This window comes from Gopherus evgoodei, chromosome 3 (assembly GCF_007399415.2).
Source record: "Gopherus evgoodei ecotype Sinaloan lineage chromosome 3, rGopEvg1_v1.p, whole genome shotgun sequence".
NCBI classification, from domain to species: Eukaryota; Metazoa; Chordata; order Testudines; family Testudinidae; genus Gopherus; species Gopherus evgoodei.
The window spans coordinates 40430532-40456366 of NC_044324.1; the positions used below are offsets into that span (position 1 = coordinate 40430532).

General features: G+C 39.6%; 1 protein-coding gene across 4 annotated transcripts in view; it reads right to left on the minus strand.

Annotated features, from left to right (window-relative positions):
- Positions 1 to 1298: 1298 nt before the first annotated feature.
- Positions 1299 to 25835, minus strand: part of ASAP2 (ArfGAP with SH3 domain, ankyrin repeat and PH domain 2) — a 196749-nt gene continuing 172212 nt past the window's right edge. For 2 of the 4 annotated variants that reach the window (XM_030555463.1, XM_030555462.1), the window contains 6 exons: positions 23137 to 23298; positions 21598 to 21766; positions 20797 to 20864; positions 19121 to 19227; positions 7595 to 7717; positions 1299 to 3955 (listed from right to left, as the gene is read on the minus strand). In XM_030555463.1, coding sequence (XP_030411323.1) covers positions 3881 to 3955; positions 7595 to 7717; positions 19121 to 19227; positions 20797 to 20864; positions 21598 to 21766; positions 23137 to 23298 — 704 coding nt within the window. In that variant the 3' untranslated portion in view covers positions 1299 to 3880. The remainder of the gene's footprint in view (positions 3956 to 7594; positions 7718 to 19120; positions 19228 to 20796; positions 20865 to 21597; positions 21767 to 23136; positions 23299 to 25835) is intronic. The other 2 variants (XM_030555465.1, XM_030555464.1) reach the window with 1 other exon arrangement.

Consider the following 25835-nt stretch of genomic DNA (forward strand, 5'->3'; position numbering starts at 1 on the left):
CCCTGGGGTGCCAGCAACTGCTCTGGCCACTCTGGGACCACTGCCAGGAGACTGAGCTGCAGCAGCTCCTGTCACCCCTGGGGACAGCTGTTCATGCAGGTCCCCGGGGCCAGCTGCATTGGCCACTGCCTGGGCAATCCTTGGGGCCAGCTGCCCATAGCCGCCAGAGCCAGGGCTACTTCAGCAGTGGCTGGTGCAAGTGACTGCAGAGCTGCTCCAGTAGCTGATGTGGCTGTCCCCAGGGCTGCCTGAGCAGCTAGCCCCGGGGTCAGCCACATGGGCTGCAGTAGAAGTCACAGAGCCCATGTCATATGTAAGAAAAAGGAGATAATTGTCATGCTAGTCTCAGCTAAAGTACTTTGTCCAGTTCTGGGTGCCACGTGTTAGGAAAGATCTGAACAATTTGGAGAGGGTCTAGGTTAGTGGTTTTCAACCATTTTTCATTTGCAGACCTCAATAATAATTTCAAATGGAGATGCAGACCCCTTTGGAAATTGAACCTGTAGTCTACAGACCCCTACCACAGAAGTCTTAGATTGAAAACCTGACTGAACAGATAGATGTTGCACATGCTCAGCCCTGCATTTGACTCAGTGAGAGAGAGGACGCTAAACTGTGGGTTTCTATGGTAACAACAACACTGTCAGGTTTTGACCAATAGGTGGAGGTATTCACATACTTTAGTTCATCAGAAAAATTGAATGCCTTTTTTGGGATCTGAAACTTTATTTTCAGTCACCTCTCATTGACCACTTAGACAGTCTACAGACCCAAAGGGGTCCATATACCAGTGGTTTTCAACCTGTGGCCTAGAGAGCTTCAAAAAAGTCACGTTTTCTAAACAGTCTATGTGGAAAGATTAAAAAAATTGAGCATGTTTATCCTGAGAAACTTAAGAGTGAGGAGGGGCTTGTTAAGTCTTCATATATGCTCAGGGCTGTTATAAAGAGGATAGCGATCAATTAGCCTTTAGGTCCACTGAAGCTTAATCTGCAGCATGGGTAGTTAAGCACTGGACTAGGCTTCCAAGGGAGGTTGTGGAATCCACCTCATAGGAAGTTTTTAAGAACACGTTGGACAGACACCAGCAGGGATGGTCTAGGTTTACTTGGTCCTGCTCAGCTCAGAGATCTGGACCTGATGACTTCTGATGGTCCCTTCCAGCCCTAAATATCTGATTATAAGTGCAAGTACAAACAAACCTCAAATCAGCAAACAATTCTGGAGCAGCTATCATTTTACATTTTTGAAACAAACATTGCTTAAGTTGCAAAAAATCAAATAAGGGAAATTGTCAGTTGATTTTAAAAGTAGTTTTATTTTTCCAGTCATTTGACTGGTTAATGAGAGTCAATTTATTAATCATGCTCTAATTATAAATCACTGCATCCAGGACATCGAAAATAAGAGTTGATTTCGGTTATACAATATATACAGTTGCTCTGCAACCAACAAAATCAAACAACTGAATTGAATATTATACATCTCAAATACCATTCTAAGCTGCATTTTAAATGTCAACTGCTCCTTTTAAAAAACAATTAACAGCAACCTACTAATCTGCCTAGTAACAGATTTTTGAATCATGATCTCTTGAAGTCAGCTTTGATGAAAAAGGGCATGAAACATGCCAAAATCTTGGAGCTAAAAGTAAGTAACTTTTTAATTATAAATATATATCTACAGTCTGTTCAGAATCTCTTCTGCAATTTTCTTCTCCCAGAGGAGCAAACATTGAGAGAGCATACTGTTGAAACCTGGGGCAAATTTTAGTCAATTTCTTCGCTGGACGGTAAGATCTTTGTTACCAATAGCACAGTGCCATTAAATTATATTCTGAAATATTACTTGTTTCCCATCAAATGTACCAATTAACATGATTAAGTTTTGAAAGTCTGCACACTTTCTAGTGTAGCTGAAGTTAAATTTGCATCAGTGTTTATATAGGATGTAATTGATGCCAGATAATCAAGACTGACTGCAGGCTGTTATAGATGCTACAAGATTTTGTGTTTAAAAATACTGTACATAGAAGTGAACTGTGCAAAATAATATGCCCATTTCCTTTCTAGACTCTACCCAAGGAATAGAAACATACAAAATAGTGTCTCAAGAAAACAAACTGAACCTATCAGTAAGTGAATAAAACTGTAGTGCTAAACTATTACTAATATCACATATTTTACTGGGAACTTTGAAAATGCAGACTAATTAGCTTCAAAACTTGCAACAAAGTATCCTGAAACATTCCAGTTCCATTTATAATGCAGCAACAGCTTCTCGAAGAAATGACAGGTTGTCTATCAATTGTACCATTTTAAGAAAGGTGATGTAAAGGTGAGATCACCAGCTTTACTGTTCCAGCATTAATGCCACATAATTTTTCTCAATATAAACATTGCACTGGCCTTTTTCATTCCTGTTACAACACTGAGGCCAACAAACACCATTTGTCAGGAATTCAAAGTTCTCTTGATAAATCTAGAGATACACTAGTCACAAAACATGTGATCAAAGCCAATGTGACCTAGACAAGGATTTCTAATCCTATGCTTTCAGTTTTTTCCTGTAGCATAAACAAAAGAACCAGTACGATATCACAATATACAAACATCAAGATGACATTGGATCTCTATTGATGTTTTGTTGTATTCCATCAATCAACTGGGAATTATGAATGGCCTAGTCTTTTGTTCACAAAATAGTAAACAAGTTTAACAGTGTAGCTACCATAGATGTGGGTATATTATATAAATACAGAGTGAGTTAGCAAACTAGTATTTAATTACTTGCAAGATAGTGACACACTTTAAAAAAAATTGTATGGAATAGGACATAACTGACGCATACTTGTGAGTTTTCAGATATTTATCCTTATCCAGTAATTTAAATGTTCCACTAAAGATATTCTGTGTGTATGAAGAGGTCACTGTGATCAAGAAAATTCACGAATACAAAAAGTCTAAACAACATAAGGAAACAGTTTTAAGAAATGCTCTGCAATCTATCATCCTTACAGAGTTTTAAGTAAATTTCAGGAAGTGCAGTTTTCATATCCTTGAGTTAATTTAGTAACTCAGTAATATTGCTAGGAGGTTTAATTAATTAGCAGTAGTCACATTAAATATGACTGAAAATGGATGTAACATACAGAAATGACATTTCAAAAAGGGTTACATATACCTGCAGCATAAAAGAAACAGTGTCAAACTCAGAAAATTAGCTAACAGAGTTCAAACAGCTTTAAGCAAATATCTACATTAAATCTGAAAGAAAGAAGTCTCCTTTAGTGGTGAACTGAAAAGCTTTTTAGCTTTACCTGTCAAGGCACCCAAGTTCAGAGGTCAAGATTTCTTCTGCTGCAAGTGCTGATGTCCTTGGTTAGCACACAGAGTGCTGAATACTTGCAATTCAGAAGTACACAGCTTGTGGGGTTGGGGTCTAAAACTTAAAACAAGAGAGGGAGCTAGCAGAATTCGCTGCCTTTTTCTAAGTGTTAGGGATTTCCTTGACTCTGGGGACACAGAATCCTGAACTATGCCAGGTTGAAAGAAGAGAACTGAATCTTGAACTAATTTATTGTAAGTTATTTGTAATATTTTAATGGGCACATTCACATAGTTTGACTCCTGAACAGGTTTTTTTTAATGCTTTTCATTTCACCTTGAAAAAGATAATATAATTGGAATGATATTTTTTAAACTAATTGTTGATGAAGAGTTACACAGAAAAAAATCTGTTTAAATTCCAAAGTGAGAACTGTGGTAATAATAGGGCAGCTAAAGTACATAGGACTCAGGAAGTGTTCTGGCTGGAACAAAGCAAAACAGATTTCTACAACAGCTGGAAGTTAGACATTTCTCCACTTGTCAGTAGCAACTTAGTCGACAATAAAGTGCACAAATGATACTGGGAAAGCTCCTTTACGATTCGGTTCCCCATCGATGTGGCCAATCTAGAAAAGACATGCAATATGTTTTCTCAAGTTAATAAAAATAACTTAAGTCTCAAAAGAGCATTACAGTATTCACATCAAAGTTACTCACTAACAATAGTCATGTTCCTCTCTTCCCCAGGTTAAGCACTAACACTAGCAGGAAGAACCTATTTTCTGGTGGTAGGTGAATGCTGATGACTGCTGTGCTCTGGAGGACCCTATGTCTATAGGTCAGGACAAGCCACTACATCCCTCAGTTCTGGAGCCTTGCATTTTATTTTGAATAAAGGAAAGAAAAGAAATAGTACAAAAGGGTTTGCTGCCCTGAGACAGAGGAAAATGTTAATGGTAATATTTCAGGTAAGTGTGTAAAGTTCCCAAATCTGGATGGTGTCACCACTGTACTAGGCAGTATACAAACATACAATTAGAGATGAGTGAATAATGGACTTTTTTTTTAATTGCTGGCAATTCTGTAAAATCAAAAATAATTTTAGGTTGAACTGAAAATGAAATTTTTCAGCAAATCAAAAAGTTAGAAAACTTTCTAGCTGAGTCCAAACAAAATATTTAGTTTCAACCTGACTAATTATTTCATTTTGATTTCAGGCATTTTTACAAGAACAAAGAACTAGATTCACAAGACACTGAGTGGACGAGGACAACACACTCTCCATCAGAGGTCGGCAACCTTTGGCATCCGGCCCGTCAGGATAAAGCCGCTGGCAGGCCCAGCCTGTTTGTTTATCTGGAGCGTCCGCAGACATGGAGCCCCGCAGCTCCCACTGGCCATGGTTGGCCATTCTTGGCCAATGGGAGCTGCGGGAAGCAGCGTGGGCCGAGGGACGTGCTAGTCAGTGCTTCCCGCAGCTCCTATTGGCTGGGAACAGCAAACCATGGCTAGTGGGAGTGGAAGGGCTCCGTGCCTGCGGATGCTCCAGATAAACAAACTGGCCTGTCCTGCCAGCGGCTTTACCCTGACAGGCCGGATGCCAACAGTTACTGCCCTCTGCTCTCCATTATAAGCCTGAGCCTAGCGGTTAGGGTACCCACCCAGAATGTGGGAGACCCAGATTCAATTACCCCTCTGCATGATGTGGGGCAGTTATTTGAACAGGGGTCTCCCAAATTACTGGAGACCCTAGCCCTAGCCGCAGGGCTAGTCTACAGGATATTCTGGCATGAGTGTTTTTCAATCTGTCTGTTGAAACTATTCCACTGTGCATAAATAAATAGCAACTGGAGCAAGGACTTCAATGAGGGTTTCCCACCAACTAGGTGAGTGCCTTAATCACCAGACTATAGTCATTCTCCCTCTCCTGTGCACATGAAGTGCTACATTGGGAGAACCTGATGAGAAATAAACAGGTGAAGAATCGAAAAGAAATAGTCTGTTCTTGGAAATAAACACCTTTCTACTGAATGTGGTGCCACCATGCTGCAGGGAGTATTTTTGAGAATGTGCGAGGCCTGGGCTCTCTCTATATTCAGTAGAATAGCTCTTCCCCAGACAATCAGAAAGGTGTAAGGAAGGCTTAAGCTTTCATTAAAATAGCATTTTGGTCTTACATGAGGCTTTTTGAGCGTACAAAGCATTGCTATCAGTTTTGCTATGGTGATTTTGACATCTAACAATATAAAAAGAAGTAAGGTGAATGATTTTACCGGTAACTGTCCTATTTAAACAGAAAACCTGATTTAGCTCAGCAGATTCTGCAAAAATACATGGCTAAGATATATTTCCTCTCAGCTAGAAAACTAAGCACTAGTTTTGAGAGGAAATCCAAAAATTGATGGAGTTACTTTAACTGCAGCTCTCAGTGGTGGAAGCGAACAGCTTAAGTTCTCCTAACCTTACTGATGTTAGTCACTCAGAGCAATAAAACAATCCGGAGTGAACTCTTGGGGTGTGTCTACACTGCAATTAAACACCCACAGCTGGCCTGTCTCAGCTGACTTGGGCTCAGGCTCACATTAAAGGGCTGTTTAATTTTGGTACAGACTTTTGGGGAAAGGGTTGCAGATGGCTTCAGTCTCAATCCAAATGACTACACTGCAATTAAACAGTCCCTTAACCGGAGCCCTGCAAGCCTAAGTCACCTGACAAAGGCCAGCCATGATTCTTTAATTGCAGTGTAGACATACCCTTGGGATCCAAAGCACAATGTGTAGCAGAGTGCCACTTGCTCTCTCCTTCACATCTTTCAGAAAATAATGAATTAGCAGATTTCCAAATAGCTCCAACACTCCCTAGGATTACCCAGATCCTGAACAGCAGCTCCCCCTCATATCACACATTCTCCAGCTGAAGCAGAGTCATCCAGAGTTTTTGGTCTGTGAGGGAGGCTAAAAACTAAGTTGGGGTGGCATTTGCCCTAGATTTAAAGACACAGGATCCTCCAGGGTCAGGCCTATCATGCATTTACTTGCCACCAGAAAAGAGGTTGTTCCTCACTGGACACAAGGAGAAATAAGAAGCACATATACATTTGTTTACACATGTTCTTTCATCTCACTAACTAATGGAAGAATTGTTTTTCATAATAATTGTTAAACATACTTTTATGATTAATAGGACCTAACAAAGAATAGTGCGTAACAAACCTGGTTATAGGATGCCACACTGGAGATGTTTGAACAACCTCCACAGGCCTTGTAGGTGACGTAGTACACTTGTGTTTAGTGAAAGATAGAGAAGAACAAATAGGTCTTTCAACAATTTACACTGACATACCACTTGTAGCCTGTGAAGAGGTCATGTGCCCAGCCAGAGGATAAGTGAACTAATAGTGGCGCTTTATGTGAAGGAAATCAGTTCAAGACTGTATGGAAACAGTATCCTCAGGATAAAAAGGGGATAGTGGAGAACAGTGAGATATTCAGAAAAGTCCATTAGATAATATAGGTAAAGAAAACCCATATTTGAATGCCTTGTAGGGGACAGAGGGAGTCCTCCAGGTTACATTCATTTTAAAAAGGACACGTGGGTAGGTTATGTAATCTTTCATATGCATATGTGTAAAGTACAGATTTTATAAACATGAAAGACGTTACATCAACTGATGGTACTTTCCAGAGACAACCTTTCATGACACCTTATAAAATACTCCATAACACTGTCCTCTTAGGTCGAAGTGACAGGGAGGATCAAGAAATCCTTGTAGGATCAAATTGGCCATGCACCATGTTGGCTAAAGCACAGGCAATGCATGTCTGAAAAATGCAAATATTTCTCTATGAAAGAAGACACCCTCTTCCATTGTTTAAAAATGCAGATAACTTTTTAGGAGCTATTGTCTGAACCCTAGACCTTTTGCTCTCAATCAAATCAGTAGATCTGGAGGCAGAGGGAGGGGATGACAGAAGAAGCAGTGTATGTGTGCGGGGGGAGAAGAGCAGTGTAATTCATCCAAGCGAGGAGTCTGTAAAACCAGATCTCAAAAGATGGGCAACAAGCAGCTGGCCAGTTAAAAGATGGAGAACTATAGGCCAACTTCTCTAGGGGATTAGTCAGTCAGTCTGGGTAGAGCTGCGGGCATTTCAATTCCTACCAACTCTATGGTATACTTGCATTTTGTATCACCAATGTACTCTGAAAGTGTGAGCATACTTTGAATGAAATACAAGTGAAATGAAAGCGCAAGTGAAAATACTCACCCACCACTCCTGATCTTCCTCCCCGTCTACTACAATGATATCTCCCTCTGAAAAGGTTAGTTCATCTGGATTATCTGCTACACAGTTGTAAATGGCTTTTACTCTCTTGGGTTTAGTTTTTGACTGCAATACAAAAATATGTATGTACAAGTAATGAAACATGACAAAAGATAAGCAATGCAGTTGTAGCCGTGTTGGTCCCAGCCCGGATATTAGAGAGACAAAGTGTGTGAGGTAGTAAATTTTATTGGACCAACTTCTGTTAGTGATATATACAGCTTTCAAGCCACACAGAGCTCTTCAGGTCTAGGATCAGGTCTCTCAAACCTGAAGAAGAGCTCTGTGTGGCTCAAAAGCTTGTCTCTCTCACCAACAGAAGCTGGTTCAATAGAAGGTATTACCTCACCAACCGTGAGCAACACAGACTGGGAACTGAATTTTTCTCTCTGAGTGATTTAACTTACCTTTAATTGTTTCCCTTTGCAAGCAGCAGCTCAGATAGCCCTTTGAATTATATATACTCTTTCCTAGGCCCGGGTTAACGCTCCACAATGCAGTTCAGAGCCATTATGCAATCTCACCAGCAGGTGGCAAAGTCCTACACATTAGTGATACTTAGCAGTAGAGCTTAATTAATTCTTTTTATCTTCAAAGTATTGTATAAACATGAAAACTAACCCTCCAACCCCCCAAGAGGCAAGGACTTTTGTATTCTGCAGATGAGGTGTTACCAGGGTCCTAATGGGGAGCCAGCTGTGATCACTCAATTAGGGTGAACTGCAAAGAATGGGGCAGCCAAACCCCCAAAAGCTGGTGATATTCCAATATTTAGATTTACCAAGCCAGCATAAAACAGCTTCTTTATTACCTTACTGATTACTCAGAAGTTCAAACACAGTTCCCTTAAAGTTCCCTAGCACACATGGCTGTTCACGGACAACTGCTTGGAGATTGGGGTAGTTCCCTTCATAGGCAAGTTACAGACACAGGAACATCTCCTTCACTGTCACAATTCTCCACCCTGGAAACAGGTAAGGTGTAGGGATACCCATTTTCTATTAACCTTGCCTTCCCAAACTCCTGATTAGACAAAGCCATCAGCTCAGAAGGCAACCTATGCTCATCTAAACTTCCTTTGCCTTTCCCTCCTTTAACAGATAAACTGCTGTTTTCCACAAATAGTGTCTTATTACACTGAGCTACTTTAAGCACATCACTTTTACCTGCGTCAGGCTTACTTTCCCAAGCTTTACTAACCAACAATTTATCACTCAAAGAATTTAACCATTCTTTCCTCAGTTAGGGTATTAAGCTGATCACCAACTTTAATTTGCTCTAGAGAAACATCTTCCTGAGCCTTATGTAATGCCAGATTCACCTGAGATACCAGACACTCTGAATTTTTTTCCATGTATGCACTTCTTCTTTGCACAAACAGCCATTTTCCTCAAACATTTGAAGCAACCCTCTATAGGCAAATCCTTGCCCCTCGTGTAGACAGTTTCAGGATTATTTCTTCCCTGTGACTGGTTATGTCAACCTGACTGAAGAAAGCTTTAATATCATCCCCAATCAAAAGATCCTTAGCCAATAACTTTCTTACACCAGCTATAACTTCATCTTTAACACCGTTCCATTCAAGATGGATTCTGATTAAAGGTACACATACAATAAACTCAAGGATTACAATATTCACACTTATTTGGTTAATAATTTTCCTCTTTGACAAGATCTGCTTTAACAAGAGTTACGTTAGAAGCTGTAATTTACCCTAAACAGCTTTTACCATTGACTTTTACATTCTCTGCACAAGTTATGGGGTTACCTTCAACTGAACTCACAGTAAAAGCATTACATAAAAGGAGACAGTGTTGGGGTAAATTTGGTTACACACAGACAACTGCTTAGAGTCAAACAACATAACATTGTTACAAACTGGATAGATTCTATCCCCATCTTTGCTGTTGAGAGGAGCTGGCTTTTCAGGATGATACAGTTACTGTTGTTCCTTTATTCTTCTGAGTTGGAGCTTAAGTCTGTGCACTTTTGCCTTAGCTTCTAGTTCCTGAAATTGAATATATGCCAGTTTTTGTTCATGTTCAAAACACAGGCGTTCTCTTTCAGCAGCTTCTCCTTCCATATCAGCTATTTTTTGCCTCTGTTCAAGTTCTAGCTGCTGGTTTCTCACTGCAAGAATTTTTGCGTGGTCTGCTTCCTTATCACTGGCAATTAACAGATTTTTCAGTTCCTGCTCTGTGGCCTTTTGCTTAAAATACAACCCTCTCTGTAAGCACAATTCTTCCAGGCTTTTTCTGTTCAGGATCTTGATTATGGGTCACTCACTGCAACTGATTTTTAACCCTTAAACTCTCCAATATCAAAATTAAATTGTGACAAGCGTGTGGTTCTGGTCCAAAAACCCAGTCATAGAATCATAGACTTTAAGATCAGAAGGGACCATTATGACCATGTAGTCTGACCTCCTGCACAATGCAGGCCACAGAATCTCACCCACCCACTCCTGTATCAAACCTGTGTCTGAGCCACTGAAGTCCTCAAATCATGGTTTAAAGACTTCAAAGTGCAGAGAACCTTCCAGCAAGTGACCCGTGCCCAAGGCTGCAGCAGAAGGCGAAAAACCCCCAGGGCCTCTGCCAATCTGCCCTGGAGGAAAATTCCTTGCCGACCTCAAATATGGCGATCAGCTAAACCCTGAGCATGAGGGCAAGACTCATCAGCCAGACACCCAGGAAAGAATTCTCTGTAGTAACTCAGACCCCACCCCATCTAACATCCCATCACAAGCCATTGTGCATATTTACCACTAGTAGTCAAAGATGAATTAATTGCCAAAATTAAGCTATCCCATTATACCATCCCCTCCATAAACTTACCAAGCTTAGTCCTGAAGCCAGATATGTCTTTTGCCCCCACTACTCCCCTTGGAAGGCTGTTCTAGAACTTCACTCCTCTGATGGTTAGAAACCTTCATCTAATTTAAGTCTAAACTTCCTGATAGCTAGTTTTTATCCATTTGTTCTTGTGTACACATTGGTACTGAGTTTAAATAATTCCTCTCCCTCCCTGGTATTTATTCCTCTGATATATTTATAGAGAGCAACCATATCTCCCCTCAGCCTTTTTTTGTTTACTAAACAAGCCAAGCTCTTTGAGTCTCCTCTCATATGACAGGTTTTCCATTCCTTGGATCATCCTAGTAGTCCTTCTCTGAACCAGTTCCAGTTTGAATTCATCCTTCTTAAACATGGGAGACCAGAACTGCACACAGTATTCCAGATGAGGTCTCACCAGTGCCTTGTATAATGGTACTAACACCTCCTTATCTCTACTGGAAATACCTTGCCTGATGCATCCCAAGACCGCATTAGCTTTTTTCACAGCCATATCACATTGGCGGCTCAATAGCCATCCTGTGATCAACCAATACTCCAAGGTCCTTCTCCTCCTCTGTTACTTCCAACTGATGCTTATAACAATAGTTCTTGTTATTAATCCCTAAATGCATGACCTTGCACTTTTCACTATTAAATTTCATCCTATTAAATAAAAAATAAAGATAAAGATATGGAGATATACCTATCTCATAGAACTGGAAGGTTCCTTGAAAGGTCATCAAGTCCAGCCCCCTGCCTTCACTAGCAGGATCAAGTACTGATTTTGCCCCAGATCCTTAAGTGGCCCCTCAAAGACTGAACTCACAACCCTGGGTTTAGCAGGCCAATGCTCAAACCACTGAGCTATCCCTCCCCCCTTATTACTATTACTCCAGTTTACAAGGTCATCCAGATCTTCCTGTATGATATCCCAGTCCTTCTCTGTATTGGCAATACCTCAGCTTTGTGTCATCCGCAAACTTTATTAGCACATTCCAACTTTTTGTGCCAAGGTCAGTACTAAAAACATTAAACAGGCTTGGTCCCAAAATCGATCCCTGAGGAACTCCACTAGTAACCTCCCTCCAGCCTGACAATTCACCTTTCAGTACGACCCATTGTAGTCTCCCCTTTAACCAGTTCCTTAGCCACCTTTCAATTTTCATATTGAGCCCCATCTTTTCCAATTTAGCTAATAATTCCCCATGTGGAACTGTATCAAATGCCTTACTGAAATCGAGGAAAATTAGATCCACTGCATTTCCTTTGTCTAAAAAAATCTGTTACCTTCTCAAAGAAGGAGATCAGGTTGGTTTGGCACAATCTACCTTCTGTAAAACCATGTTGTATTTTGTTCCAGTTACCATTGACCTCAATATCCTTGACTACTTTTTCCTTCAACATTTTTTCCAAGACCTTGCATATTACAGATGTCAAACTGACAGGCCTGTACTTGCCCGGATCACTTTTTTTCCCTTTCTTAAAGATAGGAACTATGTTAGCAATTCTCCAGTCATACGGTACAACCTTTGAGTTTACAGATTCATTAAAAATTCTTGCTAATGGCCTTGCAATTTCATGTGCCAGTTCTTTTAATATTCTTGGATGAAGATTATCTGGGCCCCCTGATTTCATCCCAGTAAGTTGTTCAAGTTTGGCTTCTACCTCGGATGTGGGTAATATCTACCTCCATATCCTCATTCCCATTTGTCATCCTACCATTATCCCTAAGCTCCTCATTAGCCTCATTAAAGACTGAGGCAAGGTATTTGTTTAGATATTGGGCCATGCCTAGAGTATCCTTAACCTCCACTCCATCCTCAGTGTTTAGCGGTCCCACTTCTTTCTTTGTTTTCTTCTTGTTTATATGGCTATAGAACCTTTTACTATTGGTTTTAATTCCCTTTGCAAGGTCCAATTCTACCTGGCTTTTGGCCTTTCTAATTTTATCCTTACATGTTATGACCTCAATAAGGTAGCTTTCCTTGCTGATCACTCCCATCTTCCATTCCTTGTAGGCTTTCTGCTTTTTCTTAATCACCTCTCTGAGATGCTTGCTCATCCAGGTTGGTCTACAATTCCTACCTATGATTTTTTTCCCCTTTCTGGGGATGCAGGCTTCTGATAGTTTCTGCAACTTTGACTTGAAGTAATTCCAGGCTTCCTCCACTCTATATCCCCAAGTTCTTCAATCCAATCCACTTCCCTAACTAAAATTTCCTTAATTCTTTAAAGTTAGCCCTTTTGAAATAAAAAACCCTAGTCACAGATCTATTTTTGTTTATCCTTCCATTTAGTTTAAACTGAATTAGCTCATGATCGCTCGGACCAAGGTTGTCCCCCACAACCATTTCTTCTATGAGGCCCTCACTACTCACCAAAACCAAATCTAAAATAGAATCCTCTCTTGTTGGTTCAGCAACTACGTGGTGAAGGAATCCATCAGCTATCACATCCAGGAAAATCTGAGCCCTATTATTACTACTAGCACTTGTCCTGAGTCTATATCTGAGAAGTTAAAGTCTCCCATGATCACACAATTCTCATTAGTGTTTACTTCATTAAAAACATTAAACAGGTCTTTATCCATATCCAAATCAGATCCCGACGGTCTATAGCACACTCCAAGCACTAGCTCAGGGGAGGCTCTAGTAGCTTTCTTCCCCAATGTGATTTTTGCCCAGACAGACTGTCTTATCTTAATTCTTGCTGCTTGGCTTCACTCACATTCTTTACCTGATTACGCCCAAACGTTCTACTGCCAGTATCACCTATTAGAACTGTATCTACAGTACCCTTCCTCTGTATGTCTATTCTCCTACCCACGACAGTATCCTTTCTTGCTTCGTTTTCTTCCCTCTCAATGTTAAAATCTGGTATGGAGATTACCTGGTCTTCTCCAAACTATCTCCCCCCAATTCCTAGTTTAAAGGTCTCTTAATCAGTTGTGCCAGCCTCCATCCTAGAAGTCTATTTCCTTCCCTGCTCAGGTGAAGTCGATCCCAAGAGAACAGTCCTCTGTCCATGAATGCCTCCCAGTGGGCCACACATCCCAAAGCCCTCCTTATAGCACCACTGCCTGAGCCATCTGTTGATCACCATAATCATGTCACACCTTTGTTGCCCTTCTGTAGGAACAGGCAGAATCCCACTGAAGATCACCTGAGCCTCAATTTCCTTAAGTGTCTTCCCCAGCCTGGCACAGTCTCCCTTGATATGTTCCAGTGAGAATCTAGCTGTATCGTTCGTTCCCACACGAAGGACAATCAGCGGATTCTTTCCTGCTCCCGTTAGGATCCTCTTTGGCCTCAGGTCCGCATCCCTTATCTTAGCAGACAGCACACCCTTCTGTTCTCAGGATCAGCTCTGGTTACAGGCCTGTCTATTCTTCTCATTAAGGAGTCCCTAATCACATAGACCTGCCTTTTCCTGCTGACAGTGCGATTCTCCAGTCTATCCCCTGTTCCGTCTGGCTGCAAGTCCTCTCGATTCCTAATCACCCTTGCAGTCCTCTGCAACCCATCCCATATCCTCCTGGGGCTCATATTTGGTGTCATCTCCATTGACTCATCCCCTCTCCTTATAGGGCTAGCTGCTCTTCTCTTCTTCCTTGCCCTCTAACCTTCAGCTACCACCTGCTGAGCCCCTTCTTCATTTTCTAACTCCGCAAACCTGTTCCTGAGCTCTAGTGCTACTTCACTAGCCCGTCTTTTCCTCTGCCTGGTTCGCTTAGTCACATGCTTCCACCGTCCACTTTCCTTACCCAGCAGTCTCCCCTCAGAGTTCTTTGGTCCTTCTTCTATCTGCATGTCTGAGCTTTTCCCTTCAGCCTCATCATGTCTTTGCTCCATCATCCGCTCGAACCCCCTTTTAAACTTGACCAGAGTTTCCACCTGTATCTCCAATCCTCAGATCTTTTCTTCCATCAGTTCTATCAGGCAGCATTTCATGTAGACAAAACTCTTTTCAGGTACCCCTCCAGGATCATGTACATGCTGCAGCTTCCACATCCAGTCATCTTCATTGTGTCTTCCACTGCTTGGGTCACTACAACTGCTGCCTCTGTATCTCTCACAGGCTTCCCATCTAAATCCTGTAAATCTCAGAAATGCAAACCAACCTGTGGTAATGTGTATGCAAGTATGACTACACCACTGTGACCGGGGTCTTAGTGGGGAGCCAGCTGTGGTCACTGAACTGAACTGAAAAGACTGCGGTAGCCAAACCCCAAAAAGCTGGTTGGTAGACTTATTAAGCCAGCATAAAACAGCTTCTTTATTACCTTACTGGTTACTCAGAGGTTCAAACAACACAGTTCCCTTAAAGTGATCCAGCCTCAAGCCTCCATTCAGGTACTCACATCAAATATGATTTCTGAAAATCTTATTTCATCATATAAAAGAAAAGGTTCTACCAGTCCCAAAGGATCAGACACATTACCTCCCAGGCTAATGAATGGTTCAGATCTTACCCAAGTACACGCTACAGCCAATTCTTATTAACTAAACTAAAAGTTATTAAAGAGAGAGAGAAAGTATGGTTAAAAGATCAATATACATACTAACACAAGTTCAATCCACTGAGGTTCAGATTCATAGCAGAGATGATGAGCTTTGTAGTTCCTTGCAAAGAGTTTCTTTAGAATTCAGTTCATAGGTCATAGTCCAATGTCCAGATAATATATTCAAGGCATACTAGCATAACTGAGACCCTAGTTTTGTGACTCAAACTTCCCCTGATGAAGCTTAAGCAGATCTGAGATGTCAGAATCAGGACCCAAGGATCTTTTATACAATTTCATGTCCTCTTTGACAAGTTCGGATTTCCTCATGGAACAAAAAGGTAATTAGGATGACTCTGAAGGAGCTCCATCAACAGTACTTAGCTATACGAATTAACATAAGGCCATTTGCTTGTTCCTCCACCATTCACATGGAATGAGATGAATTTCACATTTCAAAGAGAGATGAATACCAAGATATCCTGTGTTTACAATTCATTTAAATGCTACCCTGTTTTTTTGATCTCTGAATTATCAGAATACAGTATAGACAGGGACTGTTGATTACATTGTTGATCCTATTCATACACATGTAAATACACAAAAACACAAACATTATCTCCCCACATGTCTTTTGAGGGTTATTTATTTTGCAGGATGTCTAACCCTTTCTAACAATGCATCACATGGGGCAATCAAACCCAAGGTTGAAGTCCTGCCTAACACTTTACAGTGACTCTGGCAGTGCCAGAAAGAAAAGGCTGGATACAGCCTGACTTCACTTCCTTGCTCATCCCACTAGATCAGGTCTCACTCCTTCTGGATCACGACCCACAAAATGTCTCAAAAGTCCCCCTGCATACCACCATAACTACAGAGAGAGCCAAGGTGGGTCCAACTTCTGCTGGTGTAAGGAACTTTTGAACTTCACAGAGCTTTTATTCTGATCTGGGGAAGGTGACCAGAGTGTCTGAACTAAATACAAGTTGGGACAGATTGTTAATCGTAAGGGGTTGGCACAGGATACCACTTAAAATGAAGTGGTCAACAACACTGTAAACTGTAAACAGTAGTCAACAATGAAATGGTCAACAGTACTGTAAACAACCATAATCACAATGCTCTGAGGACTGTGGGATATGGCTCATAGTATGGTTTATTGGGTTAGGAGCTGGGAAGGGAGCACCAGTGCTGTTTTGCAGTGGAGTTTTTCTGTGGAAATTGCATCTTCCCACCACCAAAGCACCACTTTCCTGGCTTGGAACTGAGCTCCTAGCCAGTGGTGGAGAGCTCTGGGATTGAATGCTTAGTGGGAGGGGAAGAAGCAGGAAGATAGAAATATGAGGAGGAGAGGGAGGGAGGAGGCTGCAGTCCCCCTGATCCCCCCAAGCTCTCCTTACATTCCAGTGACATAAGTATTTTGCTGAACTCCCAGCTGACAGGGTGCAACCCAATGGGTCCCCGCTTGTGATCCATTTCATACTCCTGGGGGGATTCCGCACCAAAAAATTAAAAATTCTGCAAATTTTATTTGTCAAAATAACACAACACACACACCAGTTTCAATTGTTTGGGTAAGTTATTTAAACTATAATACAGAAAAAAAGTCAAAATAACTATTCAGCATTTTCTAAAAACACATGAAAGTTAAGTTACAAATAGTTGGTAATTAATACTCTGCATTCCAGTAATAATTCCGGATTTTCATGTAAATTACATTACAGAACACCAAATAGCGAAAAAAAAAAGAAAAGGAAAATGTAGGGATGTCAAGCGATTAATTTTTTTAATAGTGATTAATCATGCAATTAATTGCACTGTTAAACGGTAATAGAATACCATTTAAATATTTTTAGATGTTTTCTAGTTTCAAATATATTTATTTAAATTACAACACAGAATACAAAGTGTACAGTGTTCACCTTATATTTATTTTTCATTACTAATATCTGCACTGTAAAAAAAGAAAATAGTATTTTTCAGTTCACCTCATACAAGTACTGTAGTGCAATCTCTTTATCATGAAAGTTGAACTTACAAATGTAGAATTATTTACAAAAAATAACGGCATTCAAACAGCATGAATGTTTAGCGTATCTGACACTTAAATACCTTGCAATGCCGGCTACAGAAGTCCCATGCAAACGCCTTTTCTCACTTTCTGGTGACATTATAAATAAAAAGTGGGCAGCATTACCTCCCATAAATGTAAACAAACTTGTGCAGCCAATTGCTAAGACAAACACGAAGTAGGACTGAGTGGACTTGTAGGCTCTAAAGTTTTGCATTGTTTTGGTTTTGAGTGCAATTATGTAAAAAAAAAAATCTACATTTGTAAGTTGCACTTTCACGATAACGAGATTGTCCTACAGTACTTTTATTAGGTAAACTGGGGAACTAAGAACCTTCAGGAAAAAGTGCAGTATACCTCAAGTATACTTTTAAGTGTATAAAACACATGTAGAAAAAAAACAGTTTAAAAAAAAAATTAAAAAAGTTTTCCACCCAAACCCAGAAAGCTATAGGACAGATGCACTTCATAAAAAAATCTTTGGTTATTTTTGTGTACCCTAGAAGTTTGATTATATAATCAGGAGAGGTGCCCCAAGCACGTGCCCTACCTGCTGGCTGGTCTCCATGATCTTTTGGCAGAGGGGACACACAACAGAGAAGCAGAGGTGGATGGAGCGATTTAGCAAAAGTGCGTTAGCCAAATTGATCTCGCTAAAGCTTCAATTAAGGTACTTTTAGCTCCATCACACTGGCAAAATCACACCTTTCTCTGGGTTTCTATTGCCCAGTTTTCCCTTTCCATTCTGTCCTGGAACATCAAAGCCTGCCAGCTTCCCCAGGTATGCAAACTTCACTTTGCTTAAGTTATCTGGAAATTCTGATATTTTATTCAGATATGTACAATTAAAACTAAACCCTGGGTGCAAAACAGATTGTCCCCTAGCACCTACTTGGCAAAGTAATTATTATGTCAACGGGAGAGCTCATTTCACTAAATGATTCCAAATGAGGATACGGATGAAACAAAACCACAAAATCATTATGGCTTCTTCATGATTTTCTTACTCAACAAAAAAGAAACCTTCAACTTTTTCTATTTTTATACCCTGCACCTTACTACAGCATTAGTATTAGGCAAACCTGAGAAACAGAAAGAATTAAGAAAGAAAATCTTTGCTGATGATAATATCTCTAGCAATGCAGTCTATTTAGAGAATATACAGACAGCGGAAACTGTTGGTGACAATTATACAGCACATACTGATGAAACAGATTAATAGGTCAGAAGTTCAACAATGGAGAATTTCAGACCCAGTCTAACACAGGAATAAGGACTCAAGGATGGAGATCTTCTGTATAGTAATTTACTTATCCTTGAACAGATATTACTGTAATTGGGGAATGTGTGGGTTAAACAAGGTGATGTAACACTTTGCAAGTAAGGATCAATAGATCTATGGTTATGACAGTAGCTTAGCTGATCTGCAGAGGGAAGTACCACCCTTTTCATTACCAATCCTAGTACATGAAGAAAATACATTAACACTAATACATATGTTAATATCAAACGTTCCAGGGCTGCAGAATGGTACCATTAGACCTACCTATGACAGATGTTATTAATACATCTGCTTGCCAATGCAAAAATAAATGCATCACCCTTTTTTTTTTAATGTTGCTTACTTCACTACCTACTTCACTGAGGCTTAAGAACTAAATGATGTGTGTGATAACAGTGTTACTGCTGTCCAACTCTCAGGCTCACCAGCGTTTAAGTCATCAGTTCACTGTACTTTATAGATTTTGCATGTGTCAGATACTGGCAAATAATTTCTACTTCTGTGTCTGTGGCTATATACTCATTCCTGTAAAATTTCAGGAAATGTAGGGTATTTTTAAAGTATCTATTACAAAATGTATGCATGTTTAATAAACTACAATGGCTTGGTCTTATTGATAGTTCAGTTTTACACACTGTTTTTTTGACAAAATACTTGAGGGGGGGCAGGAACTGTTACACCAAACTCTCTACTATCACACTGTCAAATCCCCCCTCCCCCGCCTTTTTTTTTTTATTATTATTAAATAGAAGACTCACCTAGATTTTTTCCTACTTACCATTTGTGACTTCCTTGGCATTGGTGCTGGTGGTTGGATCTGTGTTGATGTGCTCGCTGTAGGACCAGTTTGTGTTACGGAAGCCTCAGATACAGAGGAGGATTCTCCTTTTGTTAAAAGTAAGTAAAACAATTTAAAGTGGGGACATGTTTTTTAAAAAGTACGCTATAAATATACGATGATAGCTATACACTTTAAAACAGTTCATTCTTGTTATTGGAGTATGCAAATTATACTTTTTCCTTCAGGTTTTCCACTCCTGGTGGTTCTCCCTAAATTGTCTGTCTTTCTACCCTTCCCAACCACAAACAGCTCCCTGGTGTTGAAGACAGTTATTTAAGAGCTTCAATACTCCCGTGATGGAAACTAGAGAAAACCCAAGATAGGAGAGAGGGATAATCAGGCTGAGCTAGATGCTTCTCCATTTCCTTACACAGAGTCATAGGACTGGAAGGGACCTCAGTAGGTCAGCTAATCCAGTCCCCTGCACTCACGACAGGATACGTAACAACTAAACCATTCCTGACAGGTGACTGTCTAACCTGTTCTTAAAAACCTCCAATGACACAGATTCCACAGCCTCCTGAGGCAATTTGTTCCAGTGTTTAACTACCCTGGAAGTTACAAAGTTTTTCCTAATATCCAACCTAAACCTTCCTTGCTGCAATTTAAGCCCATTGCTTCTTGTCCTATTAACAAGAACCATTTTTCACCCTCCGGTTTATAACCACCTTTATGTACTTGAAAACTGTTATCATGTCCCCCCTTCAGTCTTCTCTTCTCCAGACTAAATAAACCTGGAGAAGAGAAGACTGGGAGGAGGGGAAGGGGGAGAAGGGGAGAAGACAACAAGATAACAGTTTTAGCTTTAATCAGATGCTGCATCCCTTAATGTGCCCAAGGATAGGACTCCAGACCTCCACACAGGGCCAAGAGAAGAACTCCTATGGCCTTCTTTGTGAGACACATGAATAGAGGGTAAAAGGATATCAGAGAACTTTGCTTAGCTCTGCAGAGAGGTCAAGGACAAGTACAGAGGAGTTATAGCGAAAACCAGTGCACGGATGTACAGATTTCTAAAAATGGTGGAAAGGGAAACTGAGATCAAGAAATTCCATGATTACCACACAAAGAAAACCATGCAAACTTTTGGACATATTATATATATATATAGATCATATTAACAAATAACTGGGGAAACTGACAAAAGCCTTGATTCTGCAAGGTACCATGGGGGGATCCACCCCAGCAGGGCCCGATTGACATCAATAGGACCCAGAGATCTGTTTATGCATGGCAGCTCCCAGGATCAGAGCCTTAATTACTTTAGAAGAGAAACAGTAAAAATCCTCCTCCTTGGAGGAGGATTAAGTTACTGCAAACTAAGGCTACTTCACTCTCATTTGAGAGCATCCACATAGGAGTTAACATGCTTTACCGTATGCACATTGACATCATAACTTCAGTTAATTCACTTTAACTTCCCTGAGCGTCCCCATATAGACTGGCTAGTGTTGTCAAATACACAAGAAGAGCACCAAACTAACTAAAACATTTCCTTTCCACTCTAACCTATTTCAGTTACAGTGATCTTAGAAGTTTTAACAGTAGGTTTAAAAATAATTCAAAAATAAATGTAACTTTTAAATCATGAGGCCTCTTTATACTATAATTACCAGACTGTTGATGAGATCCTGGTCCTCTAGGCTTCCCTTTGTTAGTTATACCAGATGACTTGTCAAGCCTATTCAGAAGAAAATTAAGCATTCAGAAACCAGAATTTTCAAGTGTGTAGATATCTAATAAAATAAATTTAAACTATTTTAAATGGGTAGGTAATATATAACTCTTACCAGGACCTTAACATATTTATAGAAATGCAACTACTTATGTTGTTGTAAAAACTACTTTACCTACTTATTTGCAAATAAGTGGGTAGCCCATTCATAGATCCTATTTGATCAATAAATGTAGTGCAAAAAAGCAATACAAATTCAGCTGTAATGTTTTGTAAATGAGGCTATTGTCCTTTCGTAAGTTCTGAGGTTTCATCTAATGTTACTTTTAAAGTTCTTGCGCAACAAACTGCAATAGCTCCCCTAATGTTACCTCTTTTTTTTATTATTATAATATCAGAATTAGAACCAGCTGGACTCTTGTTGCTTCCAGCTGCCACCAAGACTACACATTATGTAAATATCAAGTCTATCATACGAGTTTAAGAAGTCTTGGTCATTAGAATTCCTACATTGTTTCAGTCTTAATACTGACAATCTTGCTATCTGTTCCATAAACATTTCTTCTCCGTTTATGTATTCTATGAGACAGTGAATGGCATTAAGTGCCTGCTGTCACTGGCTGGTCTGCCTGTTTTATAGCTTTCATGGTACATACAAGTGCAATTCATTTAAAAATCTAAGATTATTGAATAGGCTGAAGTGTTTTATGAATTAAATACTAAAAACAACATAAATTACCCTGTAGCAGGCTTCTTTTGAGAGATTCTACTAGGAGGTTGAGGAGGCAGAGGAGGTGGTATAGGTTTAGATTGTGGAACAGCTGGTGGTTGTTTTGACTGCTGGTTTAAAGCTTCTATGACACTGGCTGTCTTTGCAACTGGAGGTGGTGGTGCTGGAAAGAGTATATCTATAAAAAAGGCAAAGTAGAGAGTGCAATGGAATTGAACTTTTATTGAATGCATTATTCTTAGAATTTCATCCACCAATTTCTATGTTACATGATTTATTTTCAAGGAGAAGAAAAATGCTTTACTAATTATAATTATAGTTTACTAATGGTAGCAATCCTCCCCTTGCATCAACATGAAAATGAAAACATTGGGAGGGGCGCATGATGAGAGAGGGAGCACCACCTCCACCCCCTGACTCACCTCAGCAGGCCACCCAGCCTTGCACATGTATTTTTATGTCTGGGGTGGGATAGGGGGAGGATAGGGGGGGATAACCAAAAATTGTAACTCAAATGGGGGGGCTAAGCTCAAAAAGTTTAAAAACCACTGGTTTAAAGTGAACAGAAGGCAAACATTGGCAGTGCCCCAGCCTTTTCTTAAAACCTTTGGTCTTTGGTGAGCCCAATAAATGTTTTGGTTCTGAATTTTTCTTGGTCAAGCCCCACTTCAGCAAAGCACTTAAGCACATGCAAAGGACATGCTTTAGCCTCACTGAAGTCACTGAGTCTTAAATGTGCTTTGCTAGCTAGTGATGGATTTAAACATATGCTTAAATGCTATGCTGAATCAGAGCCTTAGTTTTATGGAAATTTTGTTGAATAATATTTTGTGAAGTTCTATAAAGAGGAATTTCTCCTTGACTGGACATCAATCATAACACGATTTTAGAAGAAATGTTTAGAATTAAGTTAGGTAATTAAAGATCTTTCTCGTCAGAGAGACAAGATGGGTGAGGTAATATCTTTGGACCAGCTTTCGTTGGTGAGAGAGACATGGTCTTCTTCAGCTCTGGCTAAGCTTCAAACTTTGTCTCTTTCACCAATAGAAGCTGATCCTTATGTCTCTAATATACAGGGGCCAACGAGACTATAACACTGCATTTTTCTCTTCAGGTCAGTTCAACCAGAGCATGGCAGAATATTACGCTACCTCAGACCTAAGTTTTCAAGTTGTCATTTGTATTCCTAAAGCTAGGAAAAATTAAGAACATCATGCAGGTAACACATTATAAATACTGCCTCTGTGTAATACTTCTGTTATACAACTCATTAACATTAAAGAGAAATATAATTAAAACCCTACATAAACAAATTGAGAAATCCCTTAAACACTGGAAATAGAAGGAATTCCCTGCTAAAATCACACTGCAGCAACCAATCCCCACTGCTCTATTGGAGGAGACTATTCATACAAATTGCTGGAGGGCGGACAACAGGCCAAAACTACAATTGCCAAAAGAGGAAGCATGAGTTGTGAAAATGGAAAAATAAGACCAACCATGATTAGATGCAGCAGAAGAGAAAAACAGGGGAAAGTGAAAACATACTTGTAGATGTTACACGCAATGGCGGCACAGGAGGATGAATAGCTGGTGGATCTGATGAAGATCTCTGTCTGCTTATATTTTCCACTCCTAATGAATTTGTCTTCCACATTGTATTAAATGAAGAAGTTGCCTGAACACCACTCCCAAGAATTGAAGGCTGAACTAAAAAAAAATCAGGAAAATACTGTATAAAAATTATTTGCTGACTATGTGTGGGAAACGTGCTAATAGCCACACCTGTGTTTTATTTTAAATGGTGTGCCTGTATACTGTATAAATTGAAGAAACCACCATCATCTTGTAAGAGTACAAGAGAATAAATCATATCTGACTGAAAACAATAAAACAAGTTTCAGGTAAAAGTATTCTTAACATTTCAGCTACATAAGTGCTTGTCTCACGTCAACATTTCAAAATGTGTCAGGTTAATAATCCATTTCACAGCTTATGAATTTGAGGATGGTTAAGCCTTGGCAAAGGCAAAAGCTTCTCAACAAGAAATCAAAAGGTGAGTCCTATGAAAAAATCACTAACTCCTGACAGCTGCCTCCAGACAATAAAAGAAAGGGACATAAACATGTAAGGGTCTGAGAACATGCTGACTCAACAGGTAATGTCAGTTCTGACCTGGTCAGGGCTTCATCCAAACTAGGACCAACAACTGTAGCACTTACAGGGCATTGCTTTTGTATTTAGAAGTGGTTCCTAATTTACTCTATTCTAAGGCTAAAGTGCTGTCTCCCTGTTTCACTAAAGCACACTGTAAGCGATCCTTTATAGCAAACATTGTGTTAGTACCATATAACTGTATGCCTACGCAGAGAGCATGATCACCATATTAAGGAAAGATGAAAAACAGTTAGAAATAAGCATTAATTTGCATGGAGAGAAGATACAAAGGGATCAGAAGATTTAAAGAGCATTCTAAAATTAAGAGGATAATAATAATAAAGGCAGCTAAAAAGAGGCTAAGATCAGTGATGTCATCATAATGTTCAATTGGGAAAATGAAAGAGGCTAATGAAATGAACTGCTAGAGTAAAATATACCAACAAATAAATCTTTTTAAGCCAGGAGGGATATTTTCCTGGCATGAGCTGCATTGCATGGGTGCCAAGTTGTAAGGGGTGGGTGGGAGAAGAACGGTAAATTAATGTTTTGGAAGTGTGCCATTTAATCAGAAGGCAATGGGTGAAATAGTACATTTGCTCAGACTTAAAATTTATTCAGAGGGCAAAACAATCATTTTATTTATTCAGTCAATACAGAATAATATCCTCAACTGGGTTCCCCCTTTCCAAAATGTCTTAACAGCCTTTTTAAAAAATAATAATAAAATAAAAAAAACACACATGAAATCATGCTAACCATTTTGTATTCTCACTTAATTTCCACCAAAAAATAATACTTTATGCACATTTTTATGCTTGCACCCTTATGCTAGCTCATTGTATTGTAGATTTGTGATTTGCCACACCAGAAAACACGAACGGTACATCAAGTCCTAGATCCTAACTTCAGCCATGACCTGATGCTTCCAAGGAGGATGAAAAAACCATTCACATATCTAGTCAGTTGTGCAGTGCTGTACTTTATGCTGTCTTATTGTTCATTTAGTTGTCAATAAAGTCACACCTGAGGACAAGTATTCACTCTACACAAGGTGTGTGGACTATGTTATAGGATAGGTAAAAAAGTCATCCATACACAAAGTCTGAGATATTTTAGCATAAAAGGCTGTATGTATATGTATAATACTTTTGGCATTCAGGAAAGATGCCAGATTGCTGATGGCATTAGAAACTGAAATCCTTATCCAGGAAACTATCACACTATAAGGACTGGCTGTGCAAGTTTCTTCAGGTTTTCCCATCTGCTTGACCTGGAGGGATTGTATCTAAAGGTAAGAGTCTTGACTGTAATGGAAGTTTTTGTTATGTGAGCATTTGGCCCTTATCAACAGAAGTGAGACCTACTGATTTCACATAGGCCTTTGAACAGAGGATAATGAGCAGAGATCCTAGTTTTCTGTTATTTAAAAAACCCAACATTCCTCAATAAAAAAAAACAAAAACAAAAACCACCTTTTTCCACAATTAAAATGAAATGCTGAACTTTGGTTTCCCTAGCCACAATATATATAGGCATCAGTTGAATGCAATGTTTTATTGATATATTTACAACTTTTAAGCAAGTTCGAAGCCTCCAGTGCTGTCAATCATTATACTAAAATAAATATATAGAATTGCAACTTGTATTGCTTAAATATACTAAATACTTCTATGTCTGTAGTCTAGATTTCAGAAAATTGTGTGCATTTTATAATGCACAAGAACGCTGGAATGATCCAATCACATTGCACTGTTTATTGTTGTCGATGGCCCTGCTGTTTCAGTCTCATGTTTTCATTTATTTTCATTCAGTTTATGTTTAGCGCTTTCCCTGTGTTCAACTGTTTGCCTCTAAATGTAATCTCCAGCCTTGCTGCATACAGTACAGAATAACACATCACCATCAACGTGAAATTTGTCCATGCGAAACTCAGTGACACTGTCTTTAGGAGTGATTTTTAAAGTTTTCAGCATCTTTTCATAACTTTAATTACTCACATCTGAAGGCTGAAGTGAAATCTGAGATGCATTAAAACATGAACCCCTATATGCCATTGTGTAAACTCTATACACTGGAAACAGTTTACT